The sequence below is a fragment of the Limulus polyphemus genome, unplaced genomic scaffold, assembly GCF_000517525.1.
Source record: "Limulus polyphemus unplaced genomic scaffold, Limulus_polyphemus-2.1.2 Scaffold532, whole genome shotgun sequence".
Classification (NCBI taxonomy): domain Eukaryota; kingdom Metazoa; phylum Arthropoda; class Merostomata; order Xiphosura; family Limulidae; genus Limulus; species Limulus polyphemus.
The window spans coordinates 236,455-254,560 of record NW_013666142.1 but is presented as its reverse complement, the minus strand read 5'-3'; the positions used below and the strand labels follow the sequence as shown (position 1 = coordinate 254,560).

Genomic DNA, 18,106 nt, shown 5'->3' with positions numbered 1-18,106 from the left:
AATGTACAAGTAATTTGTTTGTTAATTGTTAAATTAATGTATTATTTATACACACAACCCGTACGAAGGACGGGTACACAGCTAGTACTAAATAAATAACCTAAAATGTCGTTTAATAGATAGCGTTTGATTATACTTGAACATTGTTAGATGTTTGGGCGCATTCAAAAATTCATCATCGTTCCTAATGTTTTGTGGAGGTTTGTCACTGAATAATTTGTAAACGAAAATTTATCCTGTATATATGGAATTTCTATAGAATGATGTAGAGGTTTGTTTTGTTTTTTATTCTCTTTTGAATTCTGTGGAGATTTAATTTAGTGGCAGTTTTGACGTCATTAAAATGTCCAAATAGCTACTTTTCAAGGTTTCTCTGGCGACTTCCTGCCTTACGTCCATTTTGGAAATGTCAACAAAGTCAGTAAACCGTTCCAGATTTAGTCAGCGTTAAACCAAGCGTGACGTCATGGTAGTTCCACCGTTGATTAATATCGTTGAATTTCGGAATACGCCCTTTGCAACAAATTACGGCTTTATTTTGAAAATAAGATGACAAAGGATGATTCAGCCCTTATGGTATTCTTCATCCATACGCAGATATGGTTAAAAATAATGACATCATTTACATGTAGACTTTCACTTTTATTTTCAAAACGAATAACTCTGAATAGAATCAGCTCTATCTAACATCAGCAGCAAATTTAAAAATATGAAACAATATATATAAATAATTAACATAAATTATGAATAAAAGAGATCTTTAAACAAACCCTCGAAAGACTGGAAGTTAGGTACGCTGATTCCTGATAGAAAGTTACAAGTATTTGTGGAATAATTCAACTTCAGAACAGAAGCCCCCTAGTAGCACAGCGGTATGTCTGTGGACTTACACCGCTAGAAACCGGGTTTCGATACCCGTGGTGGGCAGAGCACAGATAGCCCTTCGTGAAGCTTTGTGCTTAACTACAAACAAACAAACGATCAGAACAGAACTGAGTCCGAGACCTTTCGCGTCCTAGTAAAATGTTCTGTTAACTGAGATAAGCAATTTTAGAAATCATTTTTTAAAGCTCAAACTACCACCTTTTTACTTCACAAACAAGGCCCGTTGTCAAGCCATATCACAGGGTCGTGGTACGTTATTAATTAGACATCAGGTCTTCTTGTAGTAATTCCTTTTTTTTATTTATTTAATCAGATCTAAGTTGAACCTGAAACCTTTTGCACGCCAGATAAGTACTCTACCGATTTAACAATTGCTATTAAGACACTTTAACACATTCACAATACACAGTGATTGTACAAATTGTTAAACAGGGAGCAAAATGGCAAAATAGTGTTGTAGGTTAAGATCACAGATTAATAGGCTGAAATGCGCATGACATCATTACCATGGGCTATTTTTCCCTTAACGCCATTTTGGAACAGAAGGCAAACGTTAACAATGCTATACGGACTTTTGTCTACGTTAAAATACTTTTATTTCGAGCTTTCGGCCCTCTTACCGGAGCTTTCATCGGGCAACAATGCTGTATGCTCCTTGTGCTGTGAATTTTTTATTAAACTATAATAATAAAATGGTGTGTCTGTCTGTGTGTGACTGCCATAGCTCCAAGAGCAATAACCTAGAAACCTAAAATTTTGCACCCATACTAAGTGGACCCTAGGCTGTGCACCTGGGTATTATTACTGATCTACTGCAGGTGCACATGTTTTTATGCGAAACACCACCTAGAAAAGAGGTGTGATCACTATATTTCCAAAGGGAAAGAACCTAGACACATGACATTTTGCACCCATACTACTTGATGGCTCGGAAAGCAAGAGATCACGATATTCTCTCAGTCACTAACCTTTCAACCACTTCACTCTCCTACCTTTGATGATCAAACTCATCCATATCGATTGGGGGTGGGGGGCTGAACTTGGCATTTCATCATCTAGTCATAGCTCATAGTCACTTTCATTTTCGAAGGTTTGTCATCTGGTTTATTGAAGACTGTGGAATCACTACTCGATCTTCAAAGATAAACTAGTCATAGTTTGTACAACCAATGATTGAATGGAAATAACATTCCTTGGTTTTGAACTTTGGGTTAGTAAGTTCAGGCAGAATGTATAGATTACATTTCGTGACTACTAGTTGATCATCAAAGCTAGGGCAATCATTGGATCAAGAGCGAGAAGATTGATGGGAAGTAACATTCCTTGGTTTTTGAGCTTTGGGCTAGTAAGTTCAGGCAGAATGTATAGATTACATTTCGTGACTACTAGTTGATCATCAAAGCTAGGGCAATCATTGGATCAAGAGCGAGAAGATTGATGGGAAGTAACATTCCTTATTTTCCAAGCTATTAAGTAATGCACACTGAAATGTGATTTCCACCTGATTGTTAAAAACTAGAATGTTCATATAATTGGAAAACTGCTGACCGAAATGGCATTGCAACCCCTGCTTTCTGTGTCATTGTTTAGCATTGGAAGAATAATTTATGCACTTCATTGTAGAGTTACTGCTCGATCTTCAGAGGTAAGACAAGCTATCGGGTAATGTTGAGATACAATGTATATACTACATTGTAGAATGATCATTCAATTATCGACAGTTAGTATGGTTATGTGATTAAAAAATAAATGATTGAAAGAGCCTTTCAACCCTTTTTTTTCAAGGCATAGGGTGAATTTTCTGATGTGAAACATCATCTCATGTTTTGAGAAAGTCACTTTAGCAATCTAGCTAAGAGGTGAGAATTCTGAAGAGCATATCACCCAGTGCTCACTAGATTTTCAATTGCTCTTCGTGAAAAATACATCAGGGAACGTAGCTCTTTCTGGGTGTTTATTGCAGTGCAGTAGTAACAGTACGAATAATAATATTAGTAAATAGACCTTTAGTCTAAAAGTTTTGATTGCTCTGAATTTTACCAGTAATTATATATTTGGAAGCTTGAAATAATGAAGAGTTGATTTTGATGGCCCTCAGATGGCAATATTGTCGCTATATAATGTAGTTTTGGCAGCATGGCCACAGGTAGCTGGTCAAATGAAAAAACTCACGTAAACTAGGGGATAAACAAGTTCTACGGGTAATGATAGGTGTGAGTATACTTCTAGCTTGCAGATGTGTCACTTCACCAGTACCTAGTTCATGATTGAGTGTTGTGACCCCCCCCCCTCCTTTAACCCATGCATTTGGCTGAGACTTTAACTAATGAAAACTCAGCCAACTTTTGCATTTGAATCTGGACGTTTAGTATTTAAGGTAAAGTTCTAGCCACAGTCAGTCTCTCACTTTGAGTTTTGACCCGACCTTTACCAATGTTCCAGTCCTATTCCTGTTTTTGTATTGTTTTGTTTAGAACTATAGTGAAAATGGATTTTGCATCACCCTTTGAGCCCCATAGCTGGTTCAGGACGTCAAGGATTTCTTCTACAACAATGGGTGTGAAGTTGTTAAGGAACAGGAAAGTGCCAGATTAAACTTGACAATTAGTGATCCTACGGATGAAGACACGTTGCTTACCAAGGCATGCGACTTGGAAGAGCTCACCAATCTGGTAAAAATGGTGGTGCTAATGTCTTCAAGGGCCAAGTCAAGTTTCTTGCAATAGTTGATAAATGCCCCTGATGCCACTGGGAAGTCTCAAGCATTGAATCATCAGAGTCAACACCATTGTATCTAGAGGAGTTGAAGAAAGAAAATAGGTGCCCAAAGATTTGTCCTATCTTATAGTTTGGCACAACCATGAAACGATGATGATAAATGTGTTCACATTTTCAATGAGACCACCACATCCCTAAGCCTAAGAAGATCCATCTAGTGCTAGGTGCATCTCAAGATTGTCCAAGGTTTGGGAAGATAAAGGCAGAGTGGGTTCCAGTAAAGCTGTAAAGTCAATGTGATAAAGACCAAACTAACAGAAATTCAAACAATCCAGATGGCTTGTCCAACAGTTCCTGCTGGCAACGATAGAGCTTCGACTTCGAAGGCTTGAGCTACTTGGGGATACAGAAGACCATACGCTACTGTAGTATATGAGGCACAATCAGCGAAGAGACCATAAAATACTTCCCAGAAGGTATCTTCTGGAGTAAGTGTATATTTTGTATATGTATATATCTAGTTTATGCTAATTTATATTGTATAATTTGTATTTTCTTTTGAATTTTGTTTTAAAACCCGAGAATCCTCTGTCTTCTGCACTCATTAGTACATGTGGTAGACAGGGGCCAAACAGTTTCGTGTTTTTTTCGGGAGGAGGTATTTTGTAAAGGTATATATATATATATTTGCATACAATGACATTGTGAAAGAGATAAGAGTTAAGGTTTTTGTGTGTTTACATTCTACAAGTATTTCTTTATTTTTCTTCTATTTTCGGATTACATATATTATTATGTACATTACAAGTTCAATGTGCCATTACTTTCTTGCATGCTCGAGTGGTTAGGTTTTTATTACTATTATTCTGGTGCCTTTGGGTTTATTCAGTTAAGGATATTTCTTGTTATGTTCTTTTGAGTATTTTAATTTTGTTCTTTTATTATGGTTTATTGTTATAATATTAAATCACAATTCAAAGGGATTTGTTTAATTGTATTTTGAATTCAGTGTTAAAGGTTTGTTTCTTTGTTGTTAAGCACAAAGCTACACAATGTGCTATTTGTGCTGTGCCCATCATGAGTATCAAAACCAAGTTTTTAGTGCTGTGAGCCTTCAGACTTATTGCTGAGCCAATGGAGGGGTCAATGTTAAAGGAATTTCGTTTTATGCCAGTGTCTGTCACTGCTTACCAGTTGAAAGCCTTAACTAGTTTGTTTAATTAAGTTTCGTGTTAAACTGCCCCTTTCGTGAAAGGAGCAGTTTTAAATCATCGTTAAAGTTCTGATTTAAAATGTGATGTATGTTAGAGGGCTCTTTCATTTTATTTTTAGCTTTGTGATTAGTTTTTTTTTGTATATTAGTCTGTTTACTCAGAAAGTGGATAGGATAACTTTATATTTTAATTATTTCTTTCTCTATCTTTTCTTACTTAGTTTTACTTTTTTCGATTGTAAGTGTGTGCTTGCACATCACTATTTCTAAATTAAAATGTATTTTCTTGTATGTTATTTGTGTTAAAGGGTGTAATACGTATTTATCTATGTTAAAAGGTTTAATTTAGCAATTATTTCCTTTATACATAAATTCGTTTAATCCTTGTAAGAGACCCTTTTCATTATGTTTTTTTTTAATTTTAGTTGGCGTACATATATATATATATATATTTATTTATATGCCTCAGTGACACAGAGGTATGTCTGCGGACTTACACCGCTGGAATCCGGGTTTTGATACCCGTGGTGGGCAGAGCACAGATAGCCCATTGTGTAGCTTTGTGCTTAATTACCAACAAACAAACAATTTACTTATAAATTGATTCATTAAAAGTTTCTTCTTTTGAAAGAGTATTTTTGATTCAATGATGTTTTATGGTTTTTGTATGTACTGTCGTAAGTATGAACCATAAATAGAGAATTTTTTTATCGTTATATGTAATTTCATAGTATGTCCATTAAAGTTGAAGGGATTTTATTCTAATATGTTGTACTTCAGTTTAACTCAATGTTAAAGAGTATATTTTGTGCTTATGTGTAATTCATTGTGTCGTCCATGTAACATGTAAGTGTTTTTAGAAATAAATTAAAATGCTCCTTAACTATGTCATGAGTTTAATTGTCAGTTTGGAAAAAGCCTGAAAGAAAGAAAGTATGACATGCGGGCATTTTATATCTTTTCTACTTTTTTTTTACAAGTTTCCGTTATTTTGTTTCTGTGTTGTAATGGCAACGTTAAAATCACCTTGTTCTATTTCTTTGTTTGTTCTCTATAGAAGGTAATGTATCTTCTTCCTAGGGGAATATTGCAGTAATATATAGCTTTAAAAGGATTGGTACTGTAATATCCTTTGCTGGCTGATAATAGCGTTGATGAATGTAACAAACGACCAATGTTGTGAGGGAACAAGCTCGCGAAGTGACTCCAGAAGCGTCGCTAAACAGTGGCATACGGGGTCATCGCTCCAGTTTTAGTTGGCAACGCCCTAAATTCCTAGTTGATATATTGAAAAATCAGAATAGAAACCATGATTGATACCATACTGAAACGCCAAAAATTCCCGTATCCATGGGCCCGAAACTCGAATCTTTTAAACATCTAGCGACTCCTCTGGGTCACGCTGATGACTGGTTAACGAAAGCGAGTTTATCTGTTGAAATTAGATACATTTTCTTTGACCAGTTCCTACTAGGAGATTGATAATTAATAATTATGTCATAAGTAATGTGTTTAATTCGACAGAGACTAATACAGAGGGAGAGAAAGCTGTGGATCTAAACCATTCTAGTAGAAAGTATTCTCATTTCGTCTACTTAGGTACATATACTGTGTTTCCTTTTAGTAGTTGTAATAAAAATTTTGCTCATTAGTTCAAGTTTGTCCAAACTAGTTATCTTACTCTTAGAGGAACTCATTTTTCTGTTACAGAACGCTTACTCAACAATTCTTGATTGAATCTTCTGCTCTTTGTGGGTTTGCTTATTTGATACTTGTTGGGAAATCGGTTTTATCTGAAAATACCACAAATAAATGATAAAACAAAACACGAACGTAATAACACACATAAAGTTTTTTTTAATACTTTTCTTGAAGTACCTTACATACATAAAAGTTACAATAAGCTGTCCATTTTAAAGAAGTTTTATATTGAATTTTATTTAAACACCCTGTCTATAATTTCTCAGCTTTTGTGTTTCAACAATTCAGTATAGTATGATAATATTGTTGTTTCCAGCAAACTACGCGCGACTAACTTATACCTCTATTCACTAGCTTCCTTGTATTACGCCTCGTGGTGGGAAAAAATAGCAGTGTTACTTTATATTCTTATTTCGGTGAGTGGTGCTGCATTGTCGCACTTCTGCGTTAGTCTGTGCACGAAGGTATGTTAATAATGTATGAATTAGTCTATAATGTGTTCGAAACGTGATTTTTGTATCTTATCAGAAATTTGGATCAGTATGAAAATGTATATGTTTTGCGCTAAGTTCTTTTTCGACAAAACATTTTATTTATTCTTCACATAATACAAAAAACGTAGTCAGGATAGTCTAGTCCCGAGGTACGTAATTTCACCTTTTTAGTTTTACTCAGGTGAGGGTTAAATTCAGCCTCCAGACGCTGGCCTTAACAGTGAATTTTATTTATTGACGGCGAAAGCTTTTCATTGCTGTTGTGCAACTTCATGATACTTTTGAGTTTTTTGCTAGGACTAATATAACACTAATAATAACCTGAGTAAAAAACGTCATTGTTCTCGTAATATGACTCACAACTTCGCGCTTAGATAACACATTAACATGATTTAGATTAACAGTTTTTTTGTTGTTTTTTTTTTAAACCAGGCTTTATTTGCTTTGAAAGTTTGAGTTTGCTTGTTTAACTTTTGAGTGGACGAATGTACTGAACATTCATTGTTTGTTTTTTTCTTTCACTCAGAATAACTAGGTGGTTCAGAAATGGCAGATCCGGAAAAGTGAGTTTTATTTTCTTATTTTCATAAACTGTAACTAAACTAAAATAATATCAATATGAACTGTAAAATTGTATAATGTAAGTACTGTTAGTGTTACTATGTTCAGTGTTAAGTTATAAAATGCCAAAAAATGTGTAACTAATTTGTAGGTGTGTAAGTAGTCAGCTAATAAAACTAAAAGTAACAAAAGTATCAGTTGGATTATTTTTATGAGGAAGTGCTTAACATTTTTTAACTTATAAGAATAATTGTTGAGAAGGTTATTTTCAATGCATTTTTATTTTTTTTTTGTATATTGTTAAACCATATTAAAACATTTGCAAATATATTCAGCATCTTGTGTCTAAAGTATGAGACTAAGATCGTGAAGTACAAGGTAACAATAAGCCATTCAGTCTGCCTAGATAATCTCTCTAAGCTAAGTAATATTTAGTACTAAAACATCAGAATGAAGCTAATACAGTATATGACCAAAAGAAACCACATCCAACTGATAATTAACTTTTACAAAAACAAGTCTTCATCTGGGCTCTGAAAACTTAAAACCATTAGTAATAGTATTGCTTCTAATTCGATGACGAGGAACCCACTTTGAGACTAATTCAAGCCGTCTCCAGCCATTATTAGTATTACTTCTAATGTTCCAATTGGTATATCCTAACTTTTCATTCCCCCATTGAAATGTACCATTTGTAGACAGATCATTTCTAAACATTTTAAACATCTGCATCAACTCTTGCAGTTCTACACTACAGAGAAAAAATACAAAGTTTTAAGCCTTACATATCAGAGGAGTTATCATTTACTTTCTTTAACTGCAGGCAGTGCTGACAAGGGGGGGGGGGGCAGCTGGCCTGGGTTTTTTTTAGGGACCCATCAATGTGATGTTCCAAAGCTCAATAAAAATGGATGCTACTTAATGAGCTAAAATGGCTACTGCTTTTTCATGGATTCATGAAGAAAGTTATCACCTAAATTTCTTTTATGAAAAATCAGCAAAAGTTAATAAATACATTGAGGGTGGGGCGGCGATGATATTACTGACCCCAGGGCCTGCACTGGCTCTCTGTGCCCCTGGCTACAGGTGTCTGTTGACACATAATCATTAAACATACACACACACACAACTTTTGTTAATAATATCTTACAAGTTTCCTACTTAATATTTTGTGCAATAATCATGTCCAAACTTAAACTATGGTGTATAATGTAACTTATCAGCCACATACTTTGTACAAGGTTTTTATTGTTGATTGGCTTGTGACCTTGTGTTATATTAATAACTTTAAACATTTGGTGAACTGTGGTGTATAAATATTTAAATGGTGTTTATTGTTGATTGGCTTGTGACCTTGTGTTATATTACTAATTGTAAACATTTGGTGAACTATGGTGAGGGGCTAGTAGTTTTTCATTACTATTGCTTCTGCTTGCAACCATACAAGTTTTAATCTATCAGTGTCTGATTGGATTTGTCACTCAGCATGTGAATGACACTTATCCTGCAGTTATAAATTGTCGTTTAATTTTATGTGCTAATTTCCAGAATCACTCATTATTTTTTTTGAGCCGATCAAAGCTGTTGTTGATGGCTTAGTTGTACATGGTAGCAGAACAAGATTGTCAGAAGTGACTCAAATTTCATAAACTAGTATCATTTTAAAAAGCTATTTCTTTACTCTTCAAAGTGTCTATAACTTAACTAATGTTGAGGTCAAAACTGTACAGTGCTCTAATTAAGACTCATCAGTTGAACACAACTTACAAACTTACACCAACCTGACTTCAAAATTTAGAATTTTCATAAATGGATAATAGGATTTAATTATTTTCACCACAGCTAAATATTCCATGAAGGCTTCAGACCTTTATCAACAATCATACCAGATCTTTTTCTGTAACATAAATTCATTTCACATCAGAAGCAGATCCTTTCCAAATTTCCATACTCCAAGTGTGATTGTTTCCTAAGCTCAGTATTGAACCTATACCCTCTCATATATCAGATATGTGCTCCACTAACTAATAGCTTCTTTTAAGACACTTTTTCATTATTCAAAATATTAAATATTTCTCTTGCAAACAAAGCCTACCCGTGGATCTGATTGGGTTGTGGAACAACAGTTAATTGGGTACTAAGTTTTCTTGATGGTAATCTAAATCTTTGCATCTTTTCAGCTCCTGATCTAATTTTTGTAAAACAACTTTGTAGCATGTTACAATCGTACACATGCCTGAGCAAGTGATTGCCTTGTGGTTTGTGTGTTGGTAATGATTAATCAAAGAAGAAAATTTCGTAGCTCCCATGTTTCTTTGAATAACTATTTATCAAATGATTATTGTTTTTGAGATTTGAAAACAGTTGATTAATAAGAAAAATTGCTGTATGAAACAAGAGTTTAGACCAAATATTAAAATAATAGCCAAGTTGATAGATGTCAATCAAAGAATTATAAAGCCAAATATATGTGTAGAAAAAAAAGGTAATTGTCAAAAGTGATATAAAATTTGATTTATCATATATTAGACCTTAAAAAATACTTTCTCTTAAGTTCATTAGATCAAGCTTGTTATTGCAATTGTGGTTACAAGGCCACTTCCCAAAATAGGATTCAAGAGAAAAAATGCCAATGAGATAAATCAGACTCCATCAAAAATGTTTATAAAAACTTGACTCAATCTTCATCTGACTAATTGTTTATTTTTTCCATGTAACAAAATAAGAAACACAACTACATTTTCATTTATTTTGAATTTTATTTTATTCATTCAAAACAAGCCATAATTGATGACTTCTTGTTGTATTGTTTCACATAATCTTTCCCACTTTTCCCTGTCCTTTCAAACCTCTCTCTGTGTTGGGATTTGGAGAGAGAGGTCACTTCTTGAATTTTGAGTTCAGCACAATCCCTGGTAAAGTGCTGGAAAACTGGAGATTATCCAATATCACACCATATTTTTAAGGAAGAATTAAACTATGTCCAAACAATAGACTTATTAGGAAGATTGTGTTTGTTGAGGCAGGAGATAGTAGTAGAAGACAGAAGGTTGTTATTAATGGGGTGAAGTCTCCTTATAATAGGAGTACAGTAGAATTTTGTGTTAGGTCTTTTGCTGTTTTTTGTTTTCATTAACAACATTAATAATTCAATAAGCAGTATTACATTGTGTCAGATTTAATATATATATATATATATATATAAGTTACTTTTTGCCAATTGTCGAAATAAATGTTGTTGTTGTTGTTGGGCTTAGGATTCTTCTATAGTAGGTGTCTGTGATTTGTTAACGATAAATTCAACAATGGATAAACAGCACACAATTTACTTGTTTTCAATTAATATACCTATGTACGACAAAGTCTTTACACTACAGAGATTACAAGCATATCATCAACACTATTTGTATAGTTTTCTTCTTGTCAAAAGTCCACTTAGGCCTGTTCAATTACTTTAGAATTTCAGTTGACAAGTCAAACTATCTTCTCTGTATTACTATCGAACTAGTATTCTATGTGTGATTCCCTTACAATTGTGGTGCGAGTTACAGTAATAGTTTGGTCTAATTTCTACTGAAGATCTTCTTTTCCTGTTTTCAAAGTGTACCCAGGCTGATTCAGTTACTTTTAGAACCACACTTTGATGGAATAAAATTATCCTCCTTATCTTTTTTATACTGTTAGTTTCACTCTAACATATTAAACGTTAAGCCTATGTCAGTCGTTAGGTCTATCACTTTTACGTTACTTCACTTCACACCAACTATGTTCTCTTTGCTTTTATCTGTCTAATACTGTCTGTCTGTCTGTTTCATCCTGCTTATCTCATGCTATTTATATCTTTATTACATAGTCCTCTGGCCACTTTCTATATTCTTGACACCAATTAGTTATTGAGAAAACCTACAATCACCTGCTTTAAATCTTATTATAACAAAACTTAAAAATAATAAAATATTCACTCACAAACATAAATTAATCACTAATGTTTAAACCAAACAGTTTTTTTGTATCATGACACTGGTTAAGTTTGCAGATGATATTAAATTAATTGGTATTTCAAATTGTGCAAAAGATTTGCTAGTTTTGCAGAGAAATTTGGACTATTTGGAAAGCTGGGTTAACACCTAGCAGGTACCTTGTAATCACAGTAGAAGTAAAGTTGTGTGTATTGATTACTGAGGAAGGAAACTGCAAGTGAAGCTGATCAGAATTAGTGTGGGCATAACTATTGCAAAATAATTAAAGCTTTCTGTCAGATGTGCATTAGATAGTAATAAAACAAACAAGATTTTAGGTTGTACATGTAGAAATATTGAGTGTATGTCAAGGTCATTGGTTTACTATAAGGTGCTAGTTAGACTTCATTTGAAGTATTTAAGAGATGATGTTAAGTTCCTCAATAACATTCAGAGAAGGGCTACCAGGAAGATTTCAAAGTTGAAGGAGTCATCGTATGGGGATAATGCTTTTACAAGAGTTTTTAACCTTATTAGAGTTTTGGAATAATCCATAAATCCAGATGACATTTTCATAGAAATAAATGTTATTGCAGAAGAAGGATTAGAAGACATAACCTTAAGATAAGGAAAATTTGGAAACCAGTTGAGACATTTTTCTAATAGGGGGTCAGCATGTGGAAACTCTGCTTTTAGCTATGATTGAAGCTACAATAATTAAGAAGTTTAAGAGGAGATTGGAAGAGTGTTTTAGACATCGGGGTTAGATATAGGAAACAGGGTTTCTATATGCATTTTGGAGTAGAGTAGTAATAGAAACTTGTCAGTCTAGATGGCCTTTTGTTATCCCTTTGAAATAAGATGTTTCCTATAAACGTTTGTTGCATCAGTTTTTCTCTGGTTTTTTTTTGTAAACATACTCTTAATAGTTGTATAGTTGAACTAAAATACTTTAAAAACTAAGTTTATTTTATTTAGACACCAGAACCTCAATTATAATTTTTAGTTTTGCCTAACCATGTCAACATCTTGTTGATATAATGGAATGACTGTACCACTTTACGTTTTGGTATTTTAACAGGGATTGAAATATTACATTCCCAAGGAATTACATCTTTTTAGTTGGCTTTTCCAATCAGGAATGCATGGTCCATCTGTATTCCTTTAGTTTTTACCAATGAAAGTGAACATATTGCATGAATTAAATAAAGAAAGAATTCATGAGGGAATGTAGTGTTGATAGCTTTCCATCGAATGAATGTAATTTTATTTCATTATTTCTATCCCTGATAAACTAACTATGATGCCAGGATAAATAAATAATTTTATCCAGATGTAATGGCATGTGTATTTCTTTAATTGTTAATTCCTTTAAAAAAATGTATCGTGAATCACAATAATGGTTCATAATAGGGTTCACCCAGGAATTTCTAATATATCATATGGGCAAAAACCATCTTAAAGAGCAGACGTTTTCTTGAAACAACACTCAAGATCTGTCTCAATGGGTAAGGCTGCTAAAATATTGATATTAGCAAAAGAAAGTTTATTTTCGATTGTTAGACAAAATTAAGAAGTCATCCATTTGTTTTTCATGTTATCATTATTATTCATACTATTCTTGTTTCACAAGCCTAGAGAAAAAATAGCTATGAATATTTTATTCAAATCTGGGCAGACATACTAAAAGAACTCCTGTGCAGGTCATAGGACTATTTTTATGCTGATTCTTAAAAGAGAAGATATTTTATCAGTTTTTTCATTGCTACTGGCCAAGTTTCTCTTCAAAGCCATTCAAAAACTGAAGCCTACAGCAAAAACAGCTAGGTATACTGCACCACAATCTATACACAGCTACTAAACAAACTCCTCTGAAGGATGTAGAGCTATTTTTAAGGTGATTCTTTTCTACCAACATAAGCTCTTTCAAGTTATTCAAACATCACAGAAATGTAGAAGCCATTTCAGCACCATTATACTAGTCAGAAAAGCTTCATTTTATTAGAGTAATCAATGTGTATATATTTATAACAATGTCTCCAGCCTTATTGTTATTGATTATAATTTTAAAAGCCACTACAGTAAAAATGGCTATGAATATTGTACTGAAACCTGGACAGTAGTAATGAATGCAGTATTAAGTATGTCATAAGAGTTTTAAAATTAATTCCAATGTCTTTGGTTTTTTTCCTGAAACTTTTTTCTAAGTCTTTCACTTTATGCCTTTGAAAAATTCTGGTGTTTTAATAATAACGCATTAATTGGAAAATAATTTATGCAACTTATAGATTATTAGTTGGAAATTGCCATGTTGAGAATTCATAATTTCTTGAGTTTGCTGTTCTTTGTTATTTTTTTGCCACCCTAGTGGCACAGCAGTCTGTCTGTGGACTTATAATGCTATAAACTGAGTTTCAATACCTGTGGTAGGCAGAGCAGATAGCCCTTTGTGTAACTTTGTGCTTAACTTCAAACAAACTTGTTTTTCTTCAAGTTCACTGTTGTACTTTGTCTCTATGTGGTTTTCTGCAACTATTTCAATGAGTTTCCTAACAATAGATGATTACCATAGTAGATTTATCTACTCTTGTCAGTGTTGATTTATTCTACTGATTTTCTTACTTCACTGAAATTGTGAGTGTATATTTTATTATTATTATTCATATTTTTGTTTCATAAGCCTACAGCAAAATTGTGTGGGTATTTTGGGCCAAAACCTAGACAGTTATACTATATGATATGAATGATATGACCAATTTAAAAAGTTGATTATTTTTCATTGGAAGTTGATTTACGTGACTATAAATACATAATATATGTGATGTTGTGAGCGGCTTCTTTTGTACTCGACACATGTTCACACAAAAATTACATATTTTGACTTTACTGAAACTGATATGTACTGTAAACATGGAGACAAAATGGGGATTTATGGCTTGAGAAAATAATGTTGACACTATTTCCAACCTAGTTTGCTTACTTTTTTAGAGTCCCTAGTTGTAGGCTTGAAAATATAAAATTTTCATTTTGATTCAACTTGTTTTTGTACTTTTTTGATGATCCCTATCCCCATTTTTATATATTAACAATTTTTAATTATCTTGTATCAGGGGTATGCTGGTTTGCCCAAACCAGTTGTTAAATTTTGGATCACCGACCCGTTTTTTGATTTTTAACAAATATTTAGCAGTCAATAGAAATTTATCTTGAAATGGGGCAAAAAAATATCTTATTTGGCACTCGTCGATTTACACCACTATCTAAATTTCAAATTTAATCAGAACTGGTTGTTAAAAAAATTGCCAGCACACTCCTGTCTTGTATTAATGTGTTTCTGTATAGCCTTATTGTACATTCAAGTTAAAGTTTTCCATTCTATCTTCTATATTTCTTAAAGTTGTATAGTCCAAGTGCTTAACTATAAAACCACAAATGAGACTTGCAAGGATTCCATGACATTGCATGTTTTATGGTTTCACCTGTCTGATGCAGTAACTGTCTTCCAGTATAACAAAATTTAGATTGGAAAATGCAAATACATCTAGTATTTCCAAAACTTTTATTGTGGAGTAAAATTATCTTGAAAGTGCTGGTGTTTTATTACATATTATTTGTAATCTTTTCTTCTAAAATATTCAAAGCTAAAACTCAAGATTTATGTAATTATAATAAGTAGCTCTTTCTTTGTTAAATAACTAATTTCTTTCCTGTATTGAAGAATAACAGAGATATTGTTTTCCAGATGATTTTATATTTTGCACTAACTTCACTGTTTTACTTTTAACTATTGTAATATGGACAATACTTGCTGATGAAGGTATTAATACTTGAATATATGTATATGATTGTAACCAGAGCTCTTGAAACTGCTGGGGACATAGATGAGGTTGAAGAAACGGATGGTGAAAAAGATGAGAAAAAGCCATGTATGGGTAAATTCATTATACATGTATATATTTCATGTAAATATGAGTTTGAGCTTTGTTTTTACAGAGAACTAGAAATTATGTCTTGGAAAGTACTTTGCTCTATTGGTGTGTCTTTTGTATGAATTCATCCATCGGTAAACATTGCTCTTAGATAAGATTGAAAGTTAAATTCTATATAACAGAGGGAATGATAAGCCTACTGTTAAAATTAGTAATATGAGCAACAAAAATATAAGTTAACAGAAAACTGCTCATTAGTTTCTTAAGCTCACCTCTCTACTTAGGAAGAGACCCAACCAGAGTACCCTAGATACGTCTCGATGTTGCCTGTCATATCCACACACCCACTCGACAGAAGTGGAAACAAATTCAAGCTAAAAGTACACACTGAAACATCAACAAAACCATTCCTTAAAATTTTAACTAATACTTAACACAAAACTAATTCTAAAAAATGTTTCAAAACTTTATTACTTGTGACATTCACGTTCACATTTCCAGCCTCAACATTCCACCACTTAGATAATTTAGCCATACATCCAGATGAAATTTTCATCAAAAAGAAACAACTGTAGGTTGTAAGACTAAAAAAAAAACAGTATTTTAGCAATATTAAAGACCTTATTGTAGACACCTTTGGCTTTATGCTTCAGAGAAAACAATCTAAGCCTAAGACTGTCATAATTGCTCAAATTTCTGAAAACAGGCATCATTCTAAAGTGTTATTCTGTAAGTGCCACCAAGACACAATCAACAAAATTGTTAGGGGCTAAAATTTAACCACCCCTCCAATAAGGAAAATAAGTTGTCCATTTATTGCATTGCATAAACATAAACTGGAAATTATTGATATACCCATTTATAGTTATTTAATTTACATTATTATATTTAACTTTCTGGTAATCTGTTACTGGATATTTAGTCAATTTAAGTCTTCTTTTATTTGATTAGTTTAAATTATATGTAGTAATGAGTAATGTTTTTTCTATGCTAATACTTTATTTTTGAATATAGATTATATACATCTGCTTGTATATGATGGCTTTTCAGATACTTTGTACCTCCTAAACCATCAACTGTTTAGTAACATTTAAAGCAACAGTGTATATGTTATAACCTGTTTGCTTTTGAAAGGTATTTCTAAGTATTGTGAATATGAAGAGTACAGTTAGTAGAGCACCTTTCTGACAAACTGTGATGTTAATAATCATGCAGTTCTGTCAGAAGTTTGTGCAAGATCAAATAAGACAAGTACTCATTCTGACTTGAGAGATGTTTGCTAACTGAGTCAATTAAACTATGTCTACAAATTCTTTTGGATGTTAAATGAGATTGCACCAATGTATCTATATTAACACTTGGAAGGCTTCAAATATATTTCTTTGAAAAAGTGTGTTAATGTAATTTATATGGATATTTACTATTGTTGGGCATTTTTAACTCTACAGTCTTGTTGATGAGATATTTATTGGTCTATAACAAAAAAAATTAAACATTTTCTGGGTTAAGATCTAGTGGATATGTTGCTAACCTAGGATTTATGTTTATAAGAGATAGGATTGATAAATGTTTACATCCAGACCTTTTATGTCTCATCTTGATATTGAAATTACTTGTAAGTATATATATTTATTGTTAAACTTAATTCAGCTTTATTTTTTTGTTCCTTCACAAGGTATATTAAATACCGAAGTGATGAAAAATTCTCAAATTCTGGCAGCCCTTCAGTCTCAACTAGGTAGCATGGTAGGGTCCCCATCAGAATACATAGAAAGGTGGGTATTTAACAAAATGTTGATTATTATTTTTACTTGATCATTTTAATTATCTCTAACTCTCTGATTAGATGAAAAATTTTATTTCATAGGTATTACATTAATAATTTTTGTGAGATTTTAACACGATCACCACGGGTACCCTTTACTGCGCATGACACAAGGTTTTAGTGTCGTACATTCAAAATTTTATTAAACTACTTTTTGTTTATGTTATACCAATTAGAATAGCATAAAATCTTAGCTAATAATTCATATTTAAATAGTATATAGGTTTTAAGTTCTTAATACTAAAAGCCAATATTTTAAAAAATCCTGAATTTCCCCTTGTGTGACCCATGTGACACATTTTTTCTTAGCATTTCATCTTCCCTGTTTTACCCATCACCCCTAAGAAAATTAAATTTTACATAAATTACTCTCTCTAAAATCGTCATTGCTCAGACAAACCATAATTTTTATAGTCTTCAATTTTATTTGGTTACAGACTTCTGCCATGCCTACCTGTCACATCCTCACTTTCAGAATTCATTAATAGTGCTCTTACATTTAATTATATATTATCTATAACCAATAGAAATTCAAAGTTTTCATATATCGAATGATGTATTGTTCAGTACAGTTAAATGTCAATTTCACTCAGAGTACCAACATCATTCCTATGAGAAAGTTAACGATTAGCTAGGATCAATTTGTAACAACTCTTGTCACATAGTTAGAAAGCCAGAAAAATTCTTAGAGGTAAGGGAATTTGTCTAAATTTTGCAGGTTATTAGTCTATATTCTTTAGTGAATTATTAAATTAAATAAAAATTATTAAGTGCATTACTATCATTAGTATAAAAAATTAGGGTTAACTCTCTTCATCAAT

The 18,106-nt window shown here is 32.6% G+C and overlaps 1 protein-coding gene across 6 annotated transcripts in view; it reads left to right on the top strand.

Moving 5' to 3' along the window:
• Positions 1–6,909: 6,909 nt before the first annotated feature.
• Positions 6,910–18,106, top strand: part of LOC106458906 (nucleosome assembly protein 1-like 1-B) — a 29,396-nt gene continuing 18,199 nt past the window's right edge. Inside the window, exons 1-4 of one of the 6 annotated variants that reach the window (XM_022385282.1) lie at positions 6,910–6,981; positions 7,538–7,574; positions 15,387–15,457; positions 17,136–17,235. In XM_022385282.1, coding sequence (XP_022240990.1) covers positions 7,558–7,574; positions 15,387–15,457; positions 17,136–17,235 — 188 coding nt within the window. In that variant the 5' untranslated portion in view covers positions 6,910–6,981; positions 7,538–7,557. The other 5 variants (XM_013918471.2, XM_022385281.1, XM_022385283.1 and 2 more) reach the window with 5 other exon arrangements.